General features: G+C 35.2%; 1 protein-coding gene across 1 annotated transcript; it reads left to right on the top strand.

The window, feature by feature from the left end:
* The first annotated feature begins 818 nt into the window (after positions 1-818).
* atox1 (antioxidant 1 copper chaperone) lies at positions 819-3,447 on the top strand. Its single transcript, XM_056472268.1, has 4 exons — positions 819-917; positions 1,104-1,176; positions 1,382-1,531; positions 3,159-3,447. The coding sequence occupies exons 1-3, from the start codon at positions 912-914 to the stop codon at positions 1,504-1,506; spliced, it is 204 nt and encodes a 67-aa protein (XP_056328243.1). The 5' UTR covers positions 819-911; the 3' UTR covers positions 1,507-1,531; positions 3,159-3,447.
* The last annotated feature ends 12,476 nt before the right edge of the window (positions 3,448-15,923 follow it).

Genomic DNA, 15,923 nt, shown 5'->3' with positions numbered 1-15,923 from the left:
GATTCTTCGGAATTAAAAATCCAAAAGTTAACGATAAACGTTTAAAACATTGCAGCTTTTGCAAAATCAAAAAGACGTAACATTACAGAATAGTATGACACAATATGCTTTAGTACTTTTTAATGAATAGATTTAATGAAGGAAATGATCAAACTTTTTATTAGTACAGTTTTCAATTTAATTTAATTTAATTTAATTATTTTAACTTAATTTTATTCAAAGAGCAAGAAAAACAAGGGATCATCTAAAAATACGTTTTACGTTTAAATTTGTAAATTTGTCACCTCATGACTTGTAATGAATGTATCCTTGTATCTGTAGATGTATGTGAAAAATACTATGTTGTAAACACTAGTCTTTTTGAACCATATTACATTAAACCATATTATATTAAAGTGTCTTTTATTATATTATTACCACTGTAGGCTATAACTATGCTTTTACGGTATTATTAACTTTAGAAAACTGAATGCTAACAAAATGCTGCAGTAAACTCTACAGTAAATTGGTATGGTAGTATAATATATTCCCTTGTAGAAAACGTAGTACACTGTTGTGTTTTTGACACTATTTGTTGTATTACCACAGAAACTATATTACAACAACTAATTATTTCACGTATTTTAGTATGCTTTTAATTTTCTTCTTATTTTTTTGAGGTTCAGATGGTAGCATCACTTAATTAAAAAAACAAACAAACAAAAAAAAACACACTAGAGTTTGCTTTAGTTTAATTTAAAATGCCACGTGTGAACATCCCTATTGTGGTGCGAATGAACGCTTTGTCAGAAATTCAAACTTTATTGATGAGCCCTAAAGTAAACAGCGCGTCACCTGACCGTCCCGTCCAGCAACAGCGCCAGCAAAGTCGAGTCTGTAGACTTGAGTTTGCAGCGACAATCTGATCGATCATGACGGTAATTTGCCCTTTTAATTTAACATTTAATTAACAATTATCCGTTTATTTTTCCTTATTGGTTCGGAGCATCCTAAGTTATTTTTTATTCAAGATAACTTCCAGACTTAGCTTAGTTGCTAACGTTTTGATGAGTGTCTCTTACTGTAACGTTATATTGAATCAAAGATGTTTTCTTTCTTCACAGACTCACGAGTTTTTTGTTGATATGACATGTGAAGGATGCTCTGGTGCAGTCACTCGAGTACTTAATAAACTGGGTAAGGTTTAGGGATTTTTTTAACATTTAAAATATTCTCATCGTTCAGTTGTGTACTGGAACCATTTAAATGAGATGCTTGTAAAATTTGTGAAACTACAGAGATTAAATGCATCAGAAATATTGCTGCTTTCCTGGCTTTTTGTATTAAAAAGTGCTTTGTCATGTGGGGACAGAGTTCATAGTTCATGTCTATTTCTCAACAGATGTCAAGTTTGATATTGATCTCCCCAACAAGAAGGTCTTCATTGAGTCAGACAAAAACACAGATGTCCTTCTGGAAACTCTAAAAAAGACTGGAAAAACTGTTACCTACATTGGTACAAAATGAAAAGTTTTACATTAAAAACAATAAGGTAAGAATTAGGTGATAGTCAAATTCAAAAAAACTTTATACTGCGATTAATTGCATTCACAGAAGTAAAAAATCATTATAACACATGAACTGAACTATTATATAGTACATCATAAAAAGGGTAATGCTATCCAGTGTAACTGGTGTATATTTATTTTTATTTAGTATTAGGGGTGTGTTGTACTGTTTGACATATGAATGTGTAAGATGTGTAGGGAAATGAAGACCTTAACTTTGTTGGTCTTGTGATCAGGCAGAATTTACTTGACAGTCCAAAGTTTCTTTATATTGTAACAGCGATAGTTTTATTGTAAAGCTTGCCGTATCAGTTTCCATCCACCTGTTAAAGTGAATAAAAAAAAGCCCATACAATATGGCTTTTTTGTTTAGCGTTATTGGAAGATTCAACAACCACAAGCGCTTTGACAGTAAAGAAGCATATACAGAGGGGAAAAAATACTAAATTAAAGGGATAGTTCATCCCAAAACAAAAAATCAATCACCTTTTACTCACCCTCCACATGTTTCAAATCTGTTTGAGTTTCTTTCTTCTATTAAACAGAAAAGAAGATATTTAAAAAATCCTGAGCTCAAAGTCACATATGAGCTGATGCTGTTTGTTTACAACTTTTTCTATAAACGACAAATGAAGAGTACAACAGCGTCCGCTCATGTTTGACTTTGCACTACTTAAATTCATTATACTCAAATTTGCTTTAAAAAAACTGGGCTGTGGACTAAAAGTACACTAAAAATACTGGGTTCCGGACAATCAATTTGAGTTGGAACAACATAAAGGAATTTAGTTACCTTATTAATTCGTACAAATTTAAGTGGATTGAACATAAACAATAAGTTGTTCCCAAAAAACGAAGTAGTTTGAACAAGCAGCAAACATCATTTTTTTGAGTGTAATAAATTTGTGATGAGTATATTATCAGGAACCAGGGGTATTCATTTCATTTTTCTTGTATACGTTTTTGACACTCATAATGCTGGTAGCCATTGGCTTGCATTTCACACATCACCAATAGCCACAGTTTCAGCTAAACATCGTCTTAATTTAAAAAATATATTGCAAACAAAATAAAAAGTGTTATTTTTGGGGGTGAACTATATTTTTTTTTAAGCTTGACAAATTAAAAAATTGCTGTCTCTGCTTGTGTACTAACAGTCTGTTGTTCTAATGATTTAATATGCTTTGGTTTAAAGGCATAGTTCATCCATTTGAATGTGAGTAAATAGTTATTTTTATTTTTGGTTCTAAACTTATGTATTTCTTTCTTCTGCTTCTGACATAAAACAAGATAGTCTGAAGAATGTTGGAAAAACCAGCCATTGACATCCATAGCAGGAACAAAACACACAATGCAAGTCAATGATTGTTGTTTTTTTAGCATTCTTAAGTATGTCTTTCTTTGTGTTCAATAGAAGAAAGAAACTCAAACAGGTTTGGAACCAGTGGATCATGAGTAAACAATGACAGAATTTCTATTTTTTTTTGTTGTTGAACTATTCCTTTAATAAGATCTCATTTATATTCTGAACGACTTTTTTATTACAGTTGAGTTTTACCTGAAGTGGACTTGTGCTCATTAATTTATTGAAATTCATTGATGTTTTAATAGGTCAGAATCATGCTGCTTTGGAGATTATGAAGTGGGACTCCTTCATTGGCCTGTACATTACATATCTGATCAATTATTATGTATCTGCGGGACCACAGAAGGAAATTTGTTCAGCAGAACCACAAACAACTACCAGGCTTTGCATTTTTCTTTTTACAATTATAAGAATCTTAGTTAAAGCCAATCCGTTAAAAGTGTGGTCTTTTTCTCACTACACTTATCTACATGTAATTGCATTTGTCCAGATGTTTAAATAAAGATTCCTGTATTTACTCGAAGGAAAACAAAATTGTCAGTGTTTTCTGCTTGTCCGTAACTAGAGTTATATTCAAGATACTGTTACATTTTTTAATAGATAATAAAGCTTAATGCATTTTTTTTGAGGTGCAAATGTGACCCTGGAGCACAAAATCCAGTGATGACATTGTAAAATTTAAATTTATACATCATACTGTACATCATGTTATACTACTATTTATTTTAATTTTTTAATTTTTATTATTTTTATTTTTTTTTATGTATCTGGAATCTGAAGGTTTAAAAAAATCTCTTGGAAAAAAAAGACTATCGAAAAAAACATAGCTTAAAGGGGCTAATAATTTTGACCTTAAAATGGTTTTGAAAAAAATTAAAACAGCTTTTATTCTAGCCGAAATAAAACAAATAAGACTTTCTCCAGAAGAAAAAATATTATCAGACATACTGTGAAAATTTCCTTGCTCTGTAAAACTAAATTTGGGAAATATTCAAAAGTTGGGTTTTCAAAATTCAAAGGGGGTTTAATAATTCTGATTGCAACTATGTGTGTGTGTGTGTATATATATATATATATATATATATATATATATATATATATATATATATATATATATATATACTATATATATATAATATGCACTACATTACAAAGGTCTTGTTGTCGATCCTTACTCAAAGTTAATTATTTTTCCACTGCACCATGACTTTATATTGTTTACTGTACATTATTTTTGTTAAGTGACAAGACTTTTGTCTAAGCAAAGTCAGACCTTACTGTCCTAATTAAGTAATTAAAAATCAAGGCTTGATCATATTTTATTTTGATAAAATAAGCGTAATCTAGAGGACTTTGCCTTTCATATAAGCCACTTCTGATACTAAATGATCAACTAGAAGTCAAGTTATTATTTGTTATTCCTAAAACTTGGATACGTGATGACTTTTGTCAGGTAGTGTATAGACAGACAGACAGACAGACAGACAGACAGACAGACAGATAGATAGATAGATAGATAGATAGATAGATAGATAGATAGATAGATAGATAGATAGATAGATAGACAGACAGACAGATAGTAGGGAATTAAAAAAAAATCTTCATAGAACATGATCATTACTTAATATTGCAACGAGTTTTGTGCATCAATATTAATCAATAATTTTGACCTATACAATGTACTTTTGGCTATTGCCAAGATATACCATTGCAACATTAGCCTGTTTTTGTTTTTGTTTTTTTGTCCCAAATGTCATTTCACAAATAGGTAGGTTGCTTTTAACAGTTCTAAATACACCAGAAGGGGGCAATGTTACCCTTTCAATAAAACAGCATTTTTTAAATTGGATGTCTGTCTGCATAGTTTTTCACATCAAAGGTGGATGGAGCGAAATATGCATTTTAAATGTACATTCTTTATCATTACATACCCACTGCAAACCCCCTGTTAAATATCCATATCCCGTCTACATTTACAAAATTGTGTTGGCGCAGCTGTCAGCTCTCCTTCTCCTGATACATTACAGCTTTAAACTGCTCTGTCGAAGAGGCTGAAAAAAAAACTGACAAAGAAAGCGTTTACCATTTTTGAATGCAAAATAACCAGTCTGTTTTACTCAATGCTTGGAAAGTCACAGATATATTGCAAAGGGAGTGCAAATCATTTTAAATGAATTCAAAGAAAAAGAAAGCTTGGATTTTGATGCATTGTTTAAGGAGATGGTTTTACCTTCTCCTTCCAAAAGCATAGCTATTCTAGGGAAGGGTCACAAACACACAAGCTAACAAAGAAAACTCATTCAAGCTGCGTTCCACTGCAAACAACAATTGTAATAAAAGTCGACAGGATGTTTCGCTTTAATACTGTGCAAAAACTGATGTACATTTTGTACTGGGTGTTTGCTGAATACCAATGTTCAGAAGGCTTCTTTTTGTATTTTAGCAGCTTGTGAGTAACAGATCCACAAAATATATGGGAGTGTAGATGTAGAACAGGTTCGTACCTGAAGTGAATCTGAAAGAGTGAATCAGAGGCTTGCTCTCCGTTGTTGAAGCTGAGATAATTGCTAAGGGAGAAGCATATAAAAGCACAGAGCTACGGCAAACAACTGTGGTAAGGGGTCTTTGAGGTCCTCTATGAAATTAGCAACTGTCTGCACTGTGTGGAACATATATTTATTTAATTACTGATGAAACAATGCCATGTAATTCTAGAAGTATATCCCAGTCTGGACAAAATTGCAGCAATGTTACAGTCACAGTACATATGCAATTCTGAGCTCATGAAAAACAGACTTTTTTTATATTGCCTAGTTTTTACATGTATGTCGAAATGCATTTCACAGGATTTTGAAAACTCAACATTACACGTGCAGCATAGCAAGTTTACTATGTTAAAACACAAATTTGCTGATAGTTATGATGTGAATGTTAAATGTACTACAGTGGATTATAATAAATCGTATGGTCCAAGAACACTTTTGCACATCAAAAGAAAAAATCCAAAAACTAAAAATGATGTTCAGCTATCTTCACGTCCACATCAAGTCTTTGTGTACATTTCCTAAAGCCGATATGACGTATTGCCCATACTGACCATGTTAAACAGCACCCTGATCTGATGTAAAAGACATGAAAACAATCTTTTTTTTTTTTTTTTTTTGGCATGGTCTTTAGGCCCAATCCCAATTCTATTTTTTTGTACCCCTACCCCTTTCCTTTAATCTTGGCCCTTCAAGTGTGAAGGGCAATGCTTCATTATCTAACCCCTAAGAAATGGGACACCACTACAACACCAGCACATGTTATCATATGTCATCGCAATCTCTTGCTTCATAAGAGATCGAGGATCACGACTTCTGTAGTTATTCCAGTTGTGTTATTTTTTTGGTATTTATCTTCAGGCAATCACAGAAAGCAACAATATCATGCTGTCATAATGATATATTGTGGCAATATGATCGTAACTGTACTGTGTATTTACACTGTGGCCATATTCATCTTATATAATCACACAAAAACAACATTAACTTTATAGCAGACACTGTAAAAAGGTCATTCCCAGCCACTAGACTTTTCCGTAAGGGTATTCGAGTGTTATTGAGTGACAGAATGTTGTGGGACTGCTGTACGGTAATTATTATGGATTATAGATAGCAAAATTTTGCGGTTTTTATTTTAGCTTTTTTTTTAAAAGCTTGACGGTAAAACATGAACGCCGTTATGAATATATTAAAACCTGTGCTTGTTTGTTTTAAAAATTTCTAGAAAAATTCTGGGACATTTTCTTACCCCTTGGTTTTGAGTGTGGTCCTGAAAAATCTTCATTTCGAGAGGTATCTAGCCATTCCCCTTAGCCATACGCCTTCAAGCTAAAGAGAATTGAGACACACCTGAAACACCCCTTCACGTGAACGCGCAAAATAAGGGGTGGGGATGAGGGGAAGGGTAGAATTGGGATTGGGCCTTAGCCTCCTTGTTGGAGCAACCATTAAAGCAAACTCCCATGCGAAGAGTTGCTGGTTTGATTCCAGCTCGGAGCGGGTTGGAAGGTGTAGGACCCACGGAGTTACATCGGTGCTATGACCCAGATGGGAGTGAGGTTTAGGAGTGTGAGTGTAGCTAAGGCCAGCTAGCAAAGTGCTGTGCAGGTAAAACTCCCGGACTCCTCTGACCTCTAAAGATGCTCACTGGAGACCAGGATCTTTAGCCACCTTGTTAAAGTCTCTGGTTCGATCCTAGCTCAGAGTTGGTTGGGTGGTGTAGAATCAGCGGGTTTACAAACATGTACAAAAATGTTCTTGGAGTTTCATGATTACAGTTGAACCACTGAAGTTTTGGTTCCTTTTCTGAACTTTAAGTGTCGCGGGCTATAGGGAGCCAGAGAGCTCTCGGACTTCATCTAAAATATATTTTTTGTGTTCTGAAAAAGGTAATTAAAAACAGAATTTTAATTTATGGGTGAACTAATGCTTTAATTTGCTATCCGAAATTATTCAGTAAAACATTTTTAAGAAAAATTTGCTAAAACTCTTTACAAAGAAAAATGATTGGTCTGTGCCATTGTGTGATCAAGACCTCTCTCTTTGCTTCATAAGACCTCAATCAGAAGTCATGGGTATACATTTTGTACATTTTGTATATATACATATTTTTTAATTAATTTATTTTTTTTCCTTTTCAAAGCTTTTCTTGTTTAAAGTGATAGAAATTGAGATGGAAGCTCACTCATGCTACTGTGATGTCAACACAATTGATCTTTTGTTGTCTGGAATGGCTAGATTAAAAAGAGAGAATGCAAGGAATGCTCATCCATCCAAGCCAAGTGTAGTGACTAAAGAAGTCTCTGCAACTATAACAAGTGTCTAAAAGATCCCCAATGTTTCTTGCCGGTTGTGAAAGGCAAGGAAACCCACTGTTTACAGCAGGGATACAAGTATGCATTAAGGTCTTCTCTTGAACAAAGAGCGAGTCTTCACTTTTCTTTTTCTTTGAATGACAAATGAGGCATCTCCACCTAAATCTGCAGTGCAGAGAAAGTGTTTGATTGCTATCAGGACCTTTGTCACAAGCCCATTTATTTAACTGAATTAATGAGTCACTGTAAGAGAATGAATGCATGTGGTGCTGCAGATCACAAATAAAAGCCCATTTCAGATCAAAATTGTGTTCATGATTCATTCAATCAATCATATTTGGGTAAAAATATATATTTATATTCACTGATGTGATTTATGCCATGAGGGAAAATTACATAAAGAATAACCAGTGTCTAGATAGCCATCATATTTGCATTCTGGTTGTGCCAATTAATTCCTGTTAGATAAAACTGTACCAATTTTTTTTTCTGATGGGAAACTGGTTGCAAACAACATTTCAAACTGATTTAAACTGCAGTATAGGCACTGTAGAGCTTATACAGAAACTGGAAACATGACAGAATATCTTAAATGCTGAATGGATGCAGGAAAAAAGTCAGCTATATACATTAGAAGCATTTGTTTGCCTTCAAAATGTTTTGAAATCCCTAGATGAAATGTGTCCGCTGCATACTGCATAGGACATCATGCTCACTGCATCAAAGCAAATGTGTCTTGTTGACCAAATTAAAATTTTAATGAGGATGATGGAGAGTAACTAAACATGCAGTTGACTACATTTTCTGATTTATTTTCTTTATGAAATAATAAATAACTGGTTTTAGTAACTTATTTATTAGACATTACATATACAATCACCGGCCACTTTATTAGGTACACCTTACTAGTACCGGTTTGGACTCCCTTTTGGCTTCAGAACTGCCTTAATCCTTGGTGTCATATATTTAACAAGGTACAGGAAATATTCCTCAGAGATTTTGGTATATATTGACATGACAGCATCACGCAGTTCCTGCAGATTTGTCGGCTGCACATCCATGATGCGAATCTCCCATTCCACCACATCCCAAAGGTGCTCTATTGGATTGAGTTCTGGTGACTGTGGAGGCCATTTGAGTACAGTGAACTCACTGTCACATTCAAGAAACCAGTCTTAGATAATTTGTGTTGTTTATAACATGGTACATCCTGCTGGAAGTAGCAATCAGAAGATGGGTACACAGCTCCCATAAAGGAACTGACATGCTTTTTTATCAGCTCTAACCAGTCTGGCCATTCTTCTCTGACCTCTGGCATCAACAAGGCATTTGCGCCCACAGAACTGCTGCTCACTGAATATTTCGTCGTTTCTGACCATTCTCTGTAAACCCTAGAGATGGTTGTGCGTGAAAATCCCAGTAGATCAGCTGTTTCTGAAAATACCAGCCCGTCTGGCACCAACAACCAGGCCATGTTTAAAGTCTCTTTAATAACCTTTCTTCCCCATTTTGATGCTCAGTTTAAACTGCACCAGGTCATCTTGACCATGTCTACATGCCTAAATGCATTGAGTTGCTACCATGTGATTGGCGGATTAGAAATATGTGTTAACGAGCAGTTGGACAGTTGTATAATAAACCTAATAAAGTGACAGGTGAGTGTACACACACACACACACAATGTAATTGATTGTTAAAAAGAATTAAATAGCTAGCTTATTAATGAGCTTATAAATGGATGGATTAGTGTTGTCTACAGTGCTGTTTACCTCATCTACTGCATACAGCGTCATGAAATGTGTCATGAGTGACTTTCCTGATCTAAAAAGATGCATATTTGTAATGGATATTTGTTCCTTTTCTCTGTTCTCAAAAGTGCACTGACCTAAAGCTGTTTGGTTCTCATAATGTCCATTATGATGACACACATTGATTTTAAATTTCCTGAGACATGAGGCCACTTATACCAAACCTGAAGTTTTGGACCCATCTACCTATAGTGCATGTATAAACAGACATTGTTTGACTAAAGTAAAGACCACAGGTTGTTGTTTTGTAAATTTGTTACAAATCTACTTATAGGCTTGTGTAGGATGTAAGCATAGAATTGCTGACGACTCCTTTCCGGAACTTCAGAATCAGGTCTATTTTGGGGAGCAACAATAACTCAGTTTACCAAGCATTTTGATCTTTTAATATTCTCTACTATACGGGTATTATTTAAGGGATGGATGTCCCTCCAACCGCAGTGTTGGAAATAGTACAACCCTCAGTGCTGGGAAACACCCACATTCACCCAGGCCTTGGTAAATACACTATGGCCAGTGTTCGTTCATTCATTTATTTTATTTTCGGCTTAGTCCCTCTATTAATCAGAGGTCGCCACAGGGGAATGAACCGCCGACTTATCCGGCATATGTTTTACGTAGCGGATGCCCTTCCAGCTGCAACCCATCACTGGGAAACACCCATACACTCTTGCATTCACACACATACACTACGGACAGTTTAGCTTATTCAATTCACCTGTACCTCATGTCTTTGGTCTTGCGGGGGAAACCGGAGCACCTGGAGGAAACCCACGCCAACACAGGGGAACATGCAAACTCCAAACAGAAATTCCAGCTAATGTAGTTTATCCAGTTTACCTATGTCTTTGGATTGTAGGGAAAACTAACGTGAACATGGGGAGAGCATCCAAACTCCACACAGAAAGGCCTTCTGGTCCAGCCGGGACCCCAACCATACAGCGACCTTCTTGCTGTGAAGCCAACGTGCTAGCCACTTAGCCACCGTGCTGCCCCTGTATTTATTTCCTTTAAATAAAAACACATATAGAAACAAAAATGTCACATTCACATGTTCAGACACTAACAGGCTCAAACAGGCCTTAGTTCACAAATGAGCTGCTACAGTATCATGAGATCTGGTCTGGACCGAGCATCCAAATCTTACACCAATCAACTCCTCTAGAATATTTACATTTTTCTCTTTGGTACTTTGGAGAATGGGAAACTATTTGCAAAGGATAAAATCTGCTGATATATGGCAAACCAAAATTCCTTCCTTTTTTTCCCTTCAAAATATTGAGCCTACAGGACGTGACTATAGACAGGTAGAGACAAGTGTAATCATGCACGCTGATCAAGGTGAGAAGCATCCACCGTAACTAAAGCTCAGCACAGCACAGCCTGTTCCAATTAGTGTGCATCCATTCCTGACTCGCAACAAACGCCCATTCACTTCATACTGTACTGCAAAAAAATAGAACTTTTTAAAAATAATAAATCCAAACTAATTTGTTCTTGCATAAATGGCAGGAAGAGGGGGTGAATCTTGTATCTTTTATTTTGATAATATATTTTTAAAGAGATTGAGCTCGCAAAAAATAAATTTGTCATCATTTATTCACAATCATATTGCTTCCATGTGTACAATAAAATTGAGCCTGATATATTTCTTATGATTTATTTAGGCTAACTAATTTCAGGCCCGTTCTTTTTTCTCAAAAGGTGGACCTTTTTGCTGCTATTCGGCTATTTCTGTTTAATTATGAGGTTTAAATACTGCATTTTAGTTACATTTTAATCAATTTTTTTGCTGGATTAGCTTGTCAGATGGTCATCATAACCACACATTTTGAATTTGGGATGCTGTTTTTGGCATAGCGTAACTTCAGAATGGGAAGTCACACATAAGCAGCCAACACATTCAGCTTGGTCTTAAAGCCTTCTTCGATGGGTTATTTTCATGGATTTTTTTTTTTTTTTTGCAATTTATTATGGCATAGCAGTCAAAAGACAAATGAGTACATGTATGGGACAAATTTTAGACCTTTGACAGTTAGGGGTGGGTCTTTTAAACCACTCGAACAGCCCCTGGCTACAGGCCTGAATTTAAGAGGACACTGTTTGTGTAGTAAGGTCATGTGGTTATCCTTTATATTAATGCTCTATTTTTTACTAAATGTAAGCAATTTGGCAACTATATTGTAATAATTAGCATATTAAAAGACTAGCTGCTTCAGAATCTGGCAACTCTTTATTTTGATGGACCCCCAAAATAATGTCATACCTACTATACAGTAAGTAACGTTGTAAATACATGTCAACGTATTATTAAATCTAATCTTACAGTCTGCTAATCGTCTACTAGTTTTTTTAAGTTAGTTGACATGCGGTTGCAAATTTAGAACAATGCTTAAAGTGTAGTTTCACTAAACAAAGATTACGATGTGTCACAATAGATTTTGGAAACAATTTGTTTTTTCAGAATTCATGGGATAAAACGTAAAAAATTTGCCCTCAATGGAGACGCTGACAATTGAGGGCAGATCCAAATGCAGGTTTTATTAACAGGATGATCAGGCAAGCAACGGTCAACACAGGGGCAAACAGATGTATACATGGAAATTCAGAGTCATGGTCATAAACAGAAGGAAGGTTAAAAGGCAGGCAGCATACAGGAATAAACAATAAAACAAAGCAAGGGTCTAACACGGCGAAACATGGCAAAGAAACCGTGTTGTAATGTTAACTTGACAGATGAACAAGACTCAGCAACAATGTGTGTGTGTGTGTGTGCTGTCTTTATAGTCCTTAATCAGTCCATGAGCAGCTTCAGCTGTGAGTGTTTGCAAACAGACAGAATTAGGAATAGGTGTGTGTGTGTGTGTGTGTATGCAGTGCATGACTGGATCTTGTAGTCCATATAATGGCGGATTTGTAGTTCTTTATTGAACTGTGTGTTTACCAGCGATTTGCAGCCACTAGATCGCTGGTGATCATAACATCAATGATATGGTCACTGCATAAATAATAACATGTTTGCACTAAATTAACGGTTTAAAAGGCTTAAAGGGATAATTCAGCCAAAAATTAAAGTTCACTCACCATTTACTCCTCTTCAAGTGGTTCCAAACCATAATGAGTTTTTTCTTCAGTTGAACACAAAAGAAGATATTTTAAGGAGAGTTAAAAACCTGTAACCATTGACTTTGTAGGAGAAACAAATACTGTAGAAGTCAGTGGTTGCTGGTTTCCTGCTTTCTTCAAAATATATTTTTTTGGTTTAACTGAAGAAATAAACTCCTAAATGTGAGAATGAGTAAACTGATAAGCATTTCCATTTTTGGGTGAACTATCCCTTTAACAGATGGGACTAAAACTGCCAATTATGAACAGAGAGGGTTGATTAAATGCCTCTTTAATTTATGTATTTAAATGATGTTTATTAGGATTTCTCTTCAGGTTATTCATTCAATTCAGAATTTAAAAGAAAACTGCTGATGTGGCAACACAAGGACATTTTTATGAGATCATATTTCCGCTCTTAGTATTCTTGTCATCTGCGCTGTCAAATATTTTAAATGTCTTCTGTGTCGAATGCTCCTTGTGGGGATTATTATGGAATAACGGCCTTCAGGACTGTCATTATAAAAGAATAGATTAAAAATGAGCTCCATTGAGATGATAAAAGTGTTGTTTACACATTTGGATAGAAAATGGGAAAATAAAAGAGAAGGAAGAAAGGTTAGGATTGGTAATTTTGCAGTTCTCCTGTTTAGCCCGAAGAGTACTTTCAGTTCTGTTTTCTAAAATACTGTTGGTTCTAGAAGTCCAATTTCTTACATCTGGTATTAAGATGTGTTTTTGTCAGTATAAAACCAAGTGAACAATGCTAAATGCAAGTGTCACAGGCGTTTGAATTGTTTTGAGATTGTCACTTTTTGACCTTTTTGTATAGATTTCTCAGACTGATATGGAAACAAGGAAATGTAACTATTTAATGTATCCTCAGAAAAGGGGGTAATTTGTAGAAATTCACATGAGAAAAGGCTATTTATTTATATTGAGGGATGAGCAAATCATACTAAAATGTAGGAGTGATGTATAAATTCATAAGAATTTGCAACTAAATTAAAAAGTTAAGAATTGCCATGTGATTGTTTTAGATTTCCTTTAATAGTGTAAAGGTACACGATGTTGAAAGCATTTAAAAAGCCACAAAAGACCTCCTATATTTATTGTCACACCGAATGCCTAATGTAGCACCTAAGTGATAAATACAGGATGTACTGTGATGTTCAAACTACTTTTTTCAGCTTAAAATTAGAATTTGAAATACAAATTAGGACCCTACATTTTTTTATAATGAACTTTATAAGTCTGAACCAAGAATTGTGCACATACTTTTATAGAATGCAGTGTACTTTAAATCTTTTGTTTTTAAAACTGTATCTATCAGATCAGCATTTTATTCATTCATTCATTCATTTTCTTTTTGGCTTAGTCCCTTTATTAATCTGGGGTCGCCGGACACGGAATGAACAGCCATCCATACACTCATTCACACACACACACACTATGGACAATTTAGCCTACCCAACTCACCTGTACAGCATGTCTTTTTGGACTTGTGGGGGAAATCAGAGCACCCGGAGGAAACCCATGCGAATGCGGGGAGAACATGCTAACTCCACACCAACTGACCCAGCCGAGGCTCCAACCAGCGAAGTTCTTATCAGCATTTTATATTTTATATTATTCATTAGGTTAAAGCTATTTAATTCACCTATATAAAAATGTCCCAATAATTTACTCAACGTATCCCTTGTCATCCAAGATGTTAATTTCTTTCCTTCTTCAGTCCGTTTTTGAGTAAAACTTTCCAGGATTTTTTTTCCATACTATACTAAACTTCTATAGTGCTCAGTGGTTTGAACTTCCAATTTGCAGTTTCTGTGCAGCTTCAAAGGGCTCTGCATTGCACGTTTCAGATGACATATCCACTAGAGGGTGCTGTCTAAATTTTTGTGCATTTGAATTACATTACTTAAGGTACTTTTTGTTGTACATACCACAGACATACCAAGTTGGGAAAAGTAATTTCCGGGGGAGACAGAGATTATTGATATGTTGCGGGAGATGTACGTATCTGAAGAACGGGGAAGGATGTGGTGGAGAGGGGTGCACAATGTATTTGAGGACCGGGCAGGAGATGCGTGATTTCTGGGAGATTATCCGGGAGCATCCGGGAGTCTCTATGCATTTGCGGGAGACTACCAGAACTTCCGAAATACTTGGGATGTCTGATATCAGATTCACGTCCTGTACAACACAACTAGGAATTGATGTACACATCACATTGGGAACCACTGACTTAAACTTTCCCTAAAAAACAAAAAAAGCAAAGGTGCTTTGAGTTTTACCTTGATTTTACATCAATTTTTGCTTTTTGTAAAACTGTGCTTCACCAGACTAACCTGAAGACTCTGCATTACAAGAACAACACCACACAAATTGAGGTATCGAGCAAACAGAGACCACACCAGAAAAGTTGTACACATAGGAATAGAAAGTTAAGGCAAACATTTGAACAAGTTGCTTTATGGAATTTATCAAATATCAAATTATTAAATATCAAAAAATAATTTATCAAATAATGCTAAAGGTCAATATTAAAAATGTTTCCACTAGTCACAGATATCGGCTGAATGAATCATTTTGCATACCTACAATGCATGTAAACTACCTTGATGTCAAAACACCAACAATTTGTTGAAAAAACACCTCATAAATCAATTACAGGATAGTCTTGTAATCCATGTTTGAGGTGTTTTATGATAAATTGACACATTTTTGATGTGTTTTTGACAGCAATGTTAGATATCAGTTTGATGTTGTTTTGGCATCAATGTTGTCAATTAACATCAAATCAGTTTGATGAATGTTGCAGTTTGTTGTGCACAAACTGCATAAAAACATTCCTTTATTCATTAACAATATGTGCCAGAAAATATCATTAGTATGAAAAGGAACAAACATTTTTGGAATCATAAACTGCCCTCTTCATTTCCTCTAGAAACTGCTGTCAAACGTATGTAGGCCATATTGGCCTAGAAAATAACAACTTTCTTTCAGTCTACGGTCACGTTTAAGCTGTCAGGTCTTGATGGCCATTTCTGATTAGTTGCCTGTCCGTTTACACATACTTTTACTTGTGACCAATATCTGATTCATGTGTTTACACTTGCCATACAATTTACAAGTCGAGCATGCCTAAAGGCGGGTTCTTGCATATGCACCACACTAGCCACGATGGAAGAAACTGTCTTGCTTTAAGCTCTATGAAATATGTGAAGTTCGCCCAA

The sequence above is a fragment of the Danio aesculapii genome, chromosome 14, assembly GCF_903798145.1.
Source record: "Danio aesculapii chromosome 14, fDanAes4.1, whole genome shotgun sequence".
NCBI lineage: Eukaryota > Metazoa > Chordata > Actinopteri > Cypriniformes > Danionidae > Danio > Danio aesculapii.
The sequence above is the reverse complement of the archived record's forward strand: the minus strand, read 5'-3'. Positions and strand labels throughout refer to the sequence as shown.

Excerpts from the sequence above, each read along its gene's own strand:
- atox1 (XM_056472268.1), top strand. Across the intron at positions 1,177-1,381 it reads TCGAGTACTTAATAAACTGG|ATGTCAAGTTTGATATTGAT; the intron begins GTAAGGTTTAGG and ends ATTTCTCAACAG.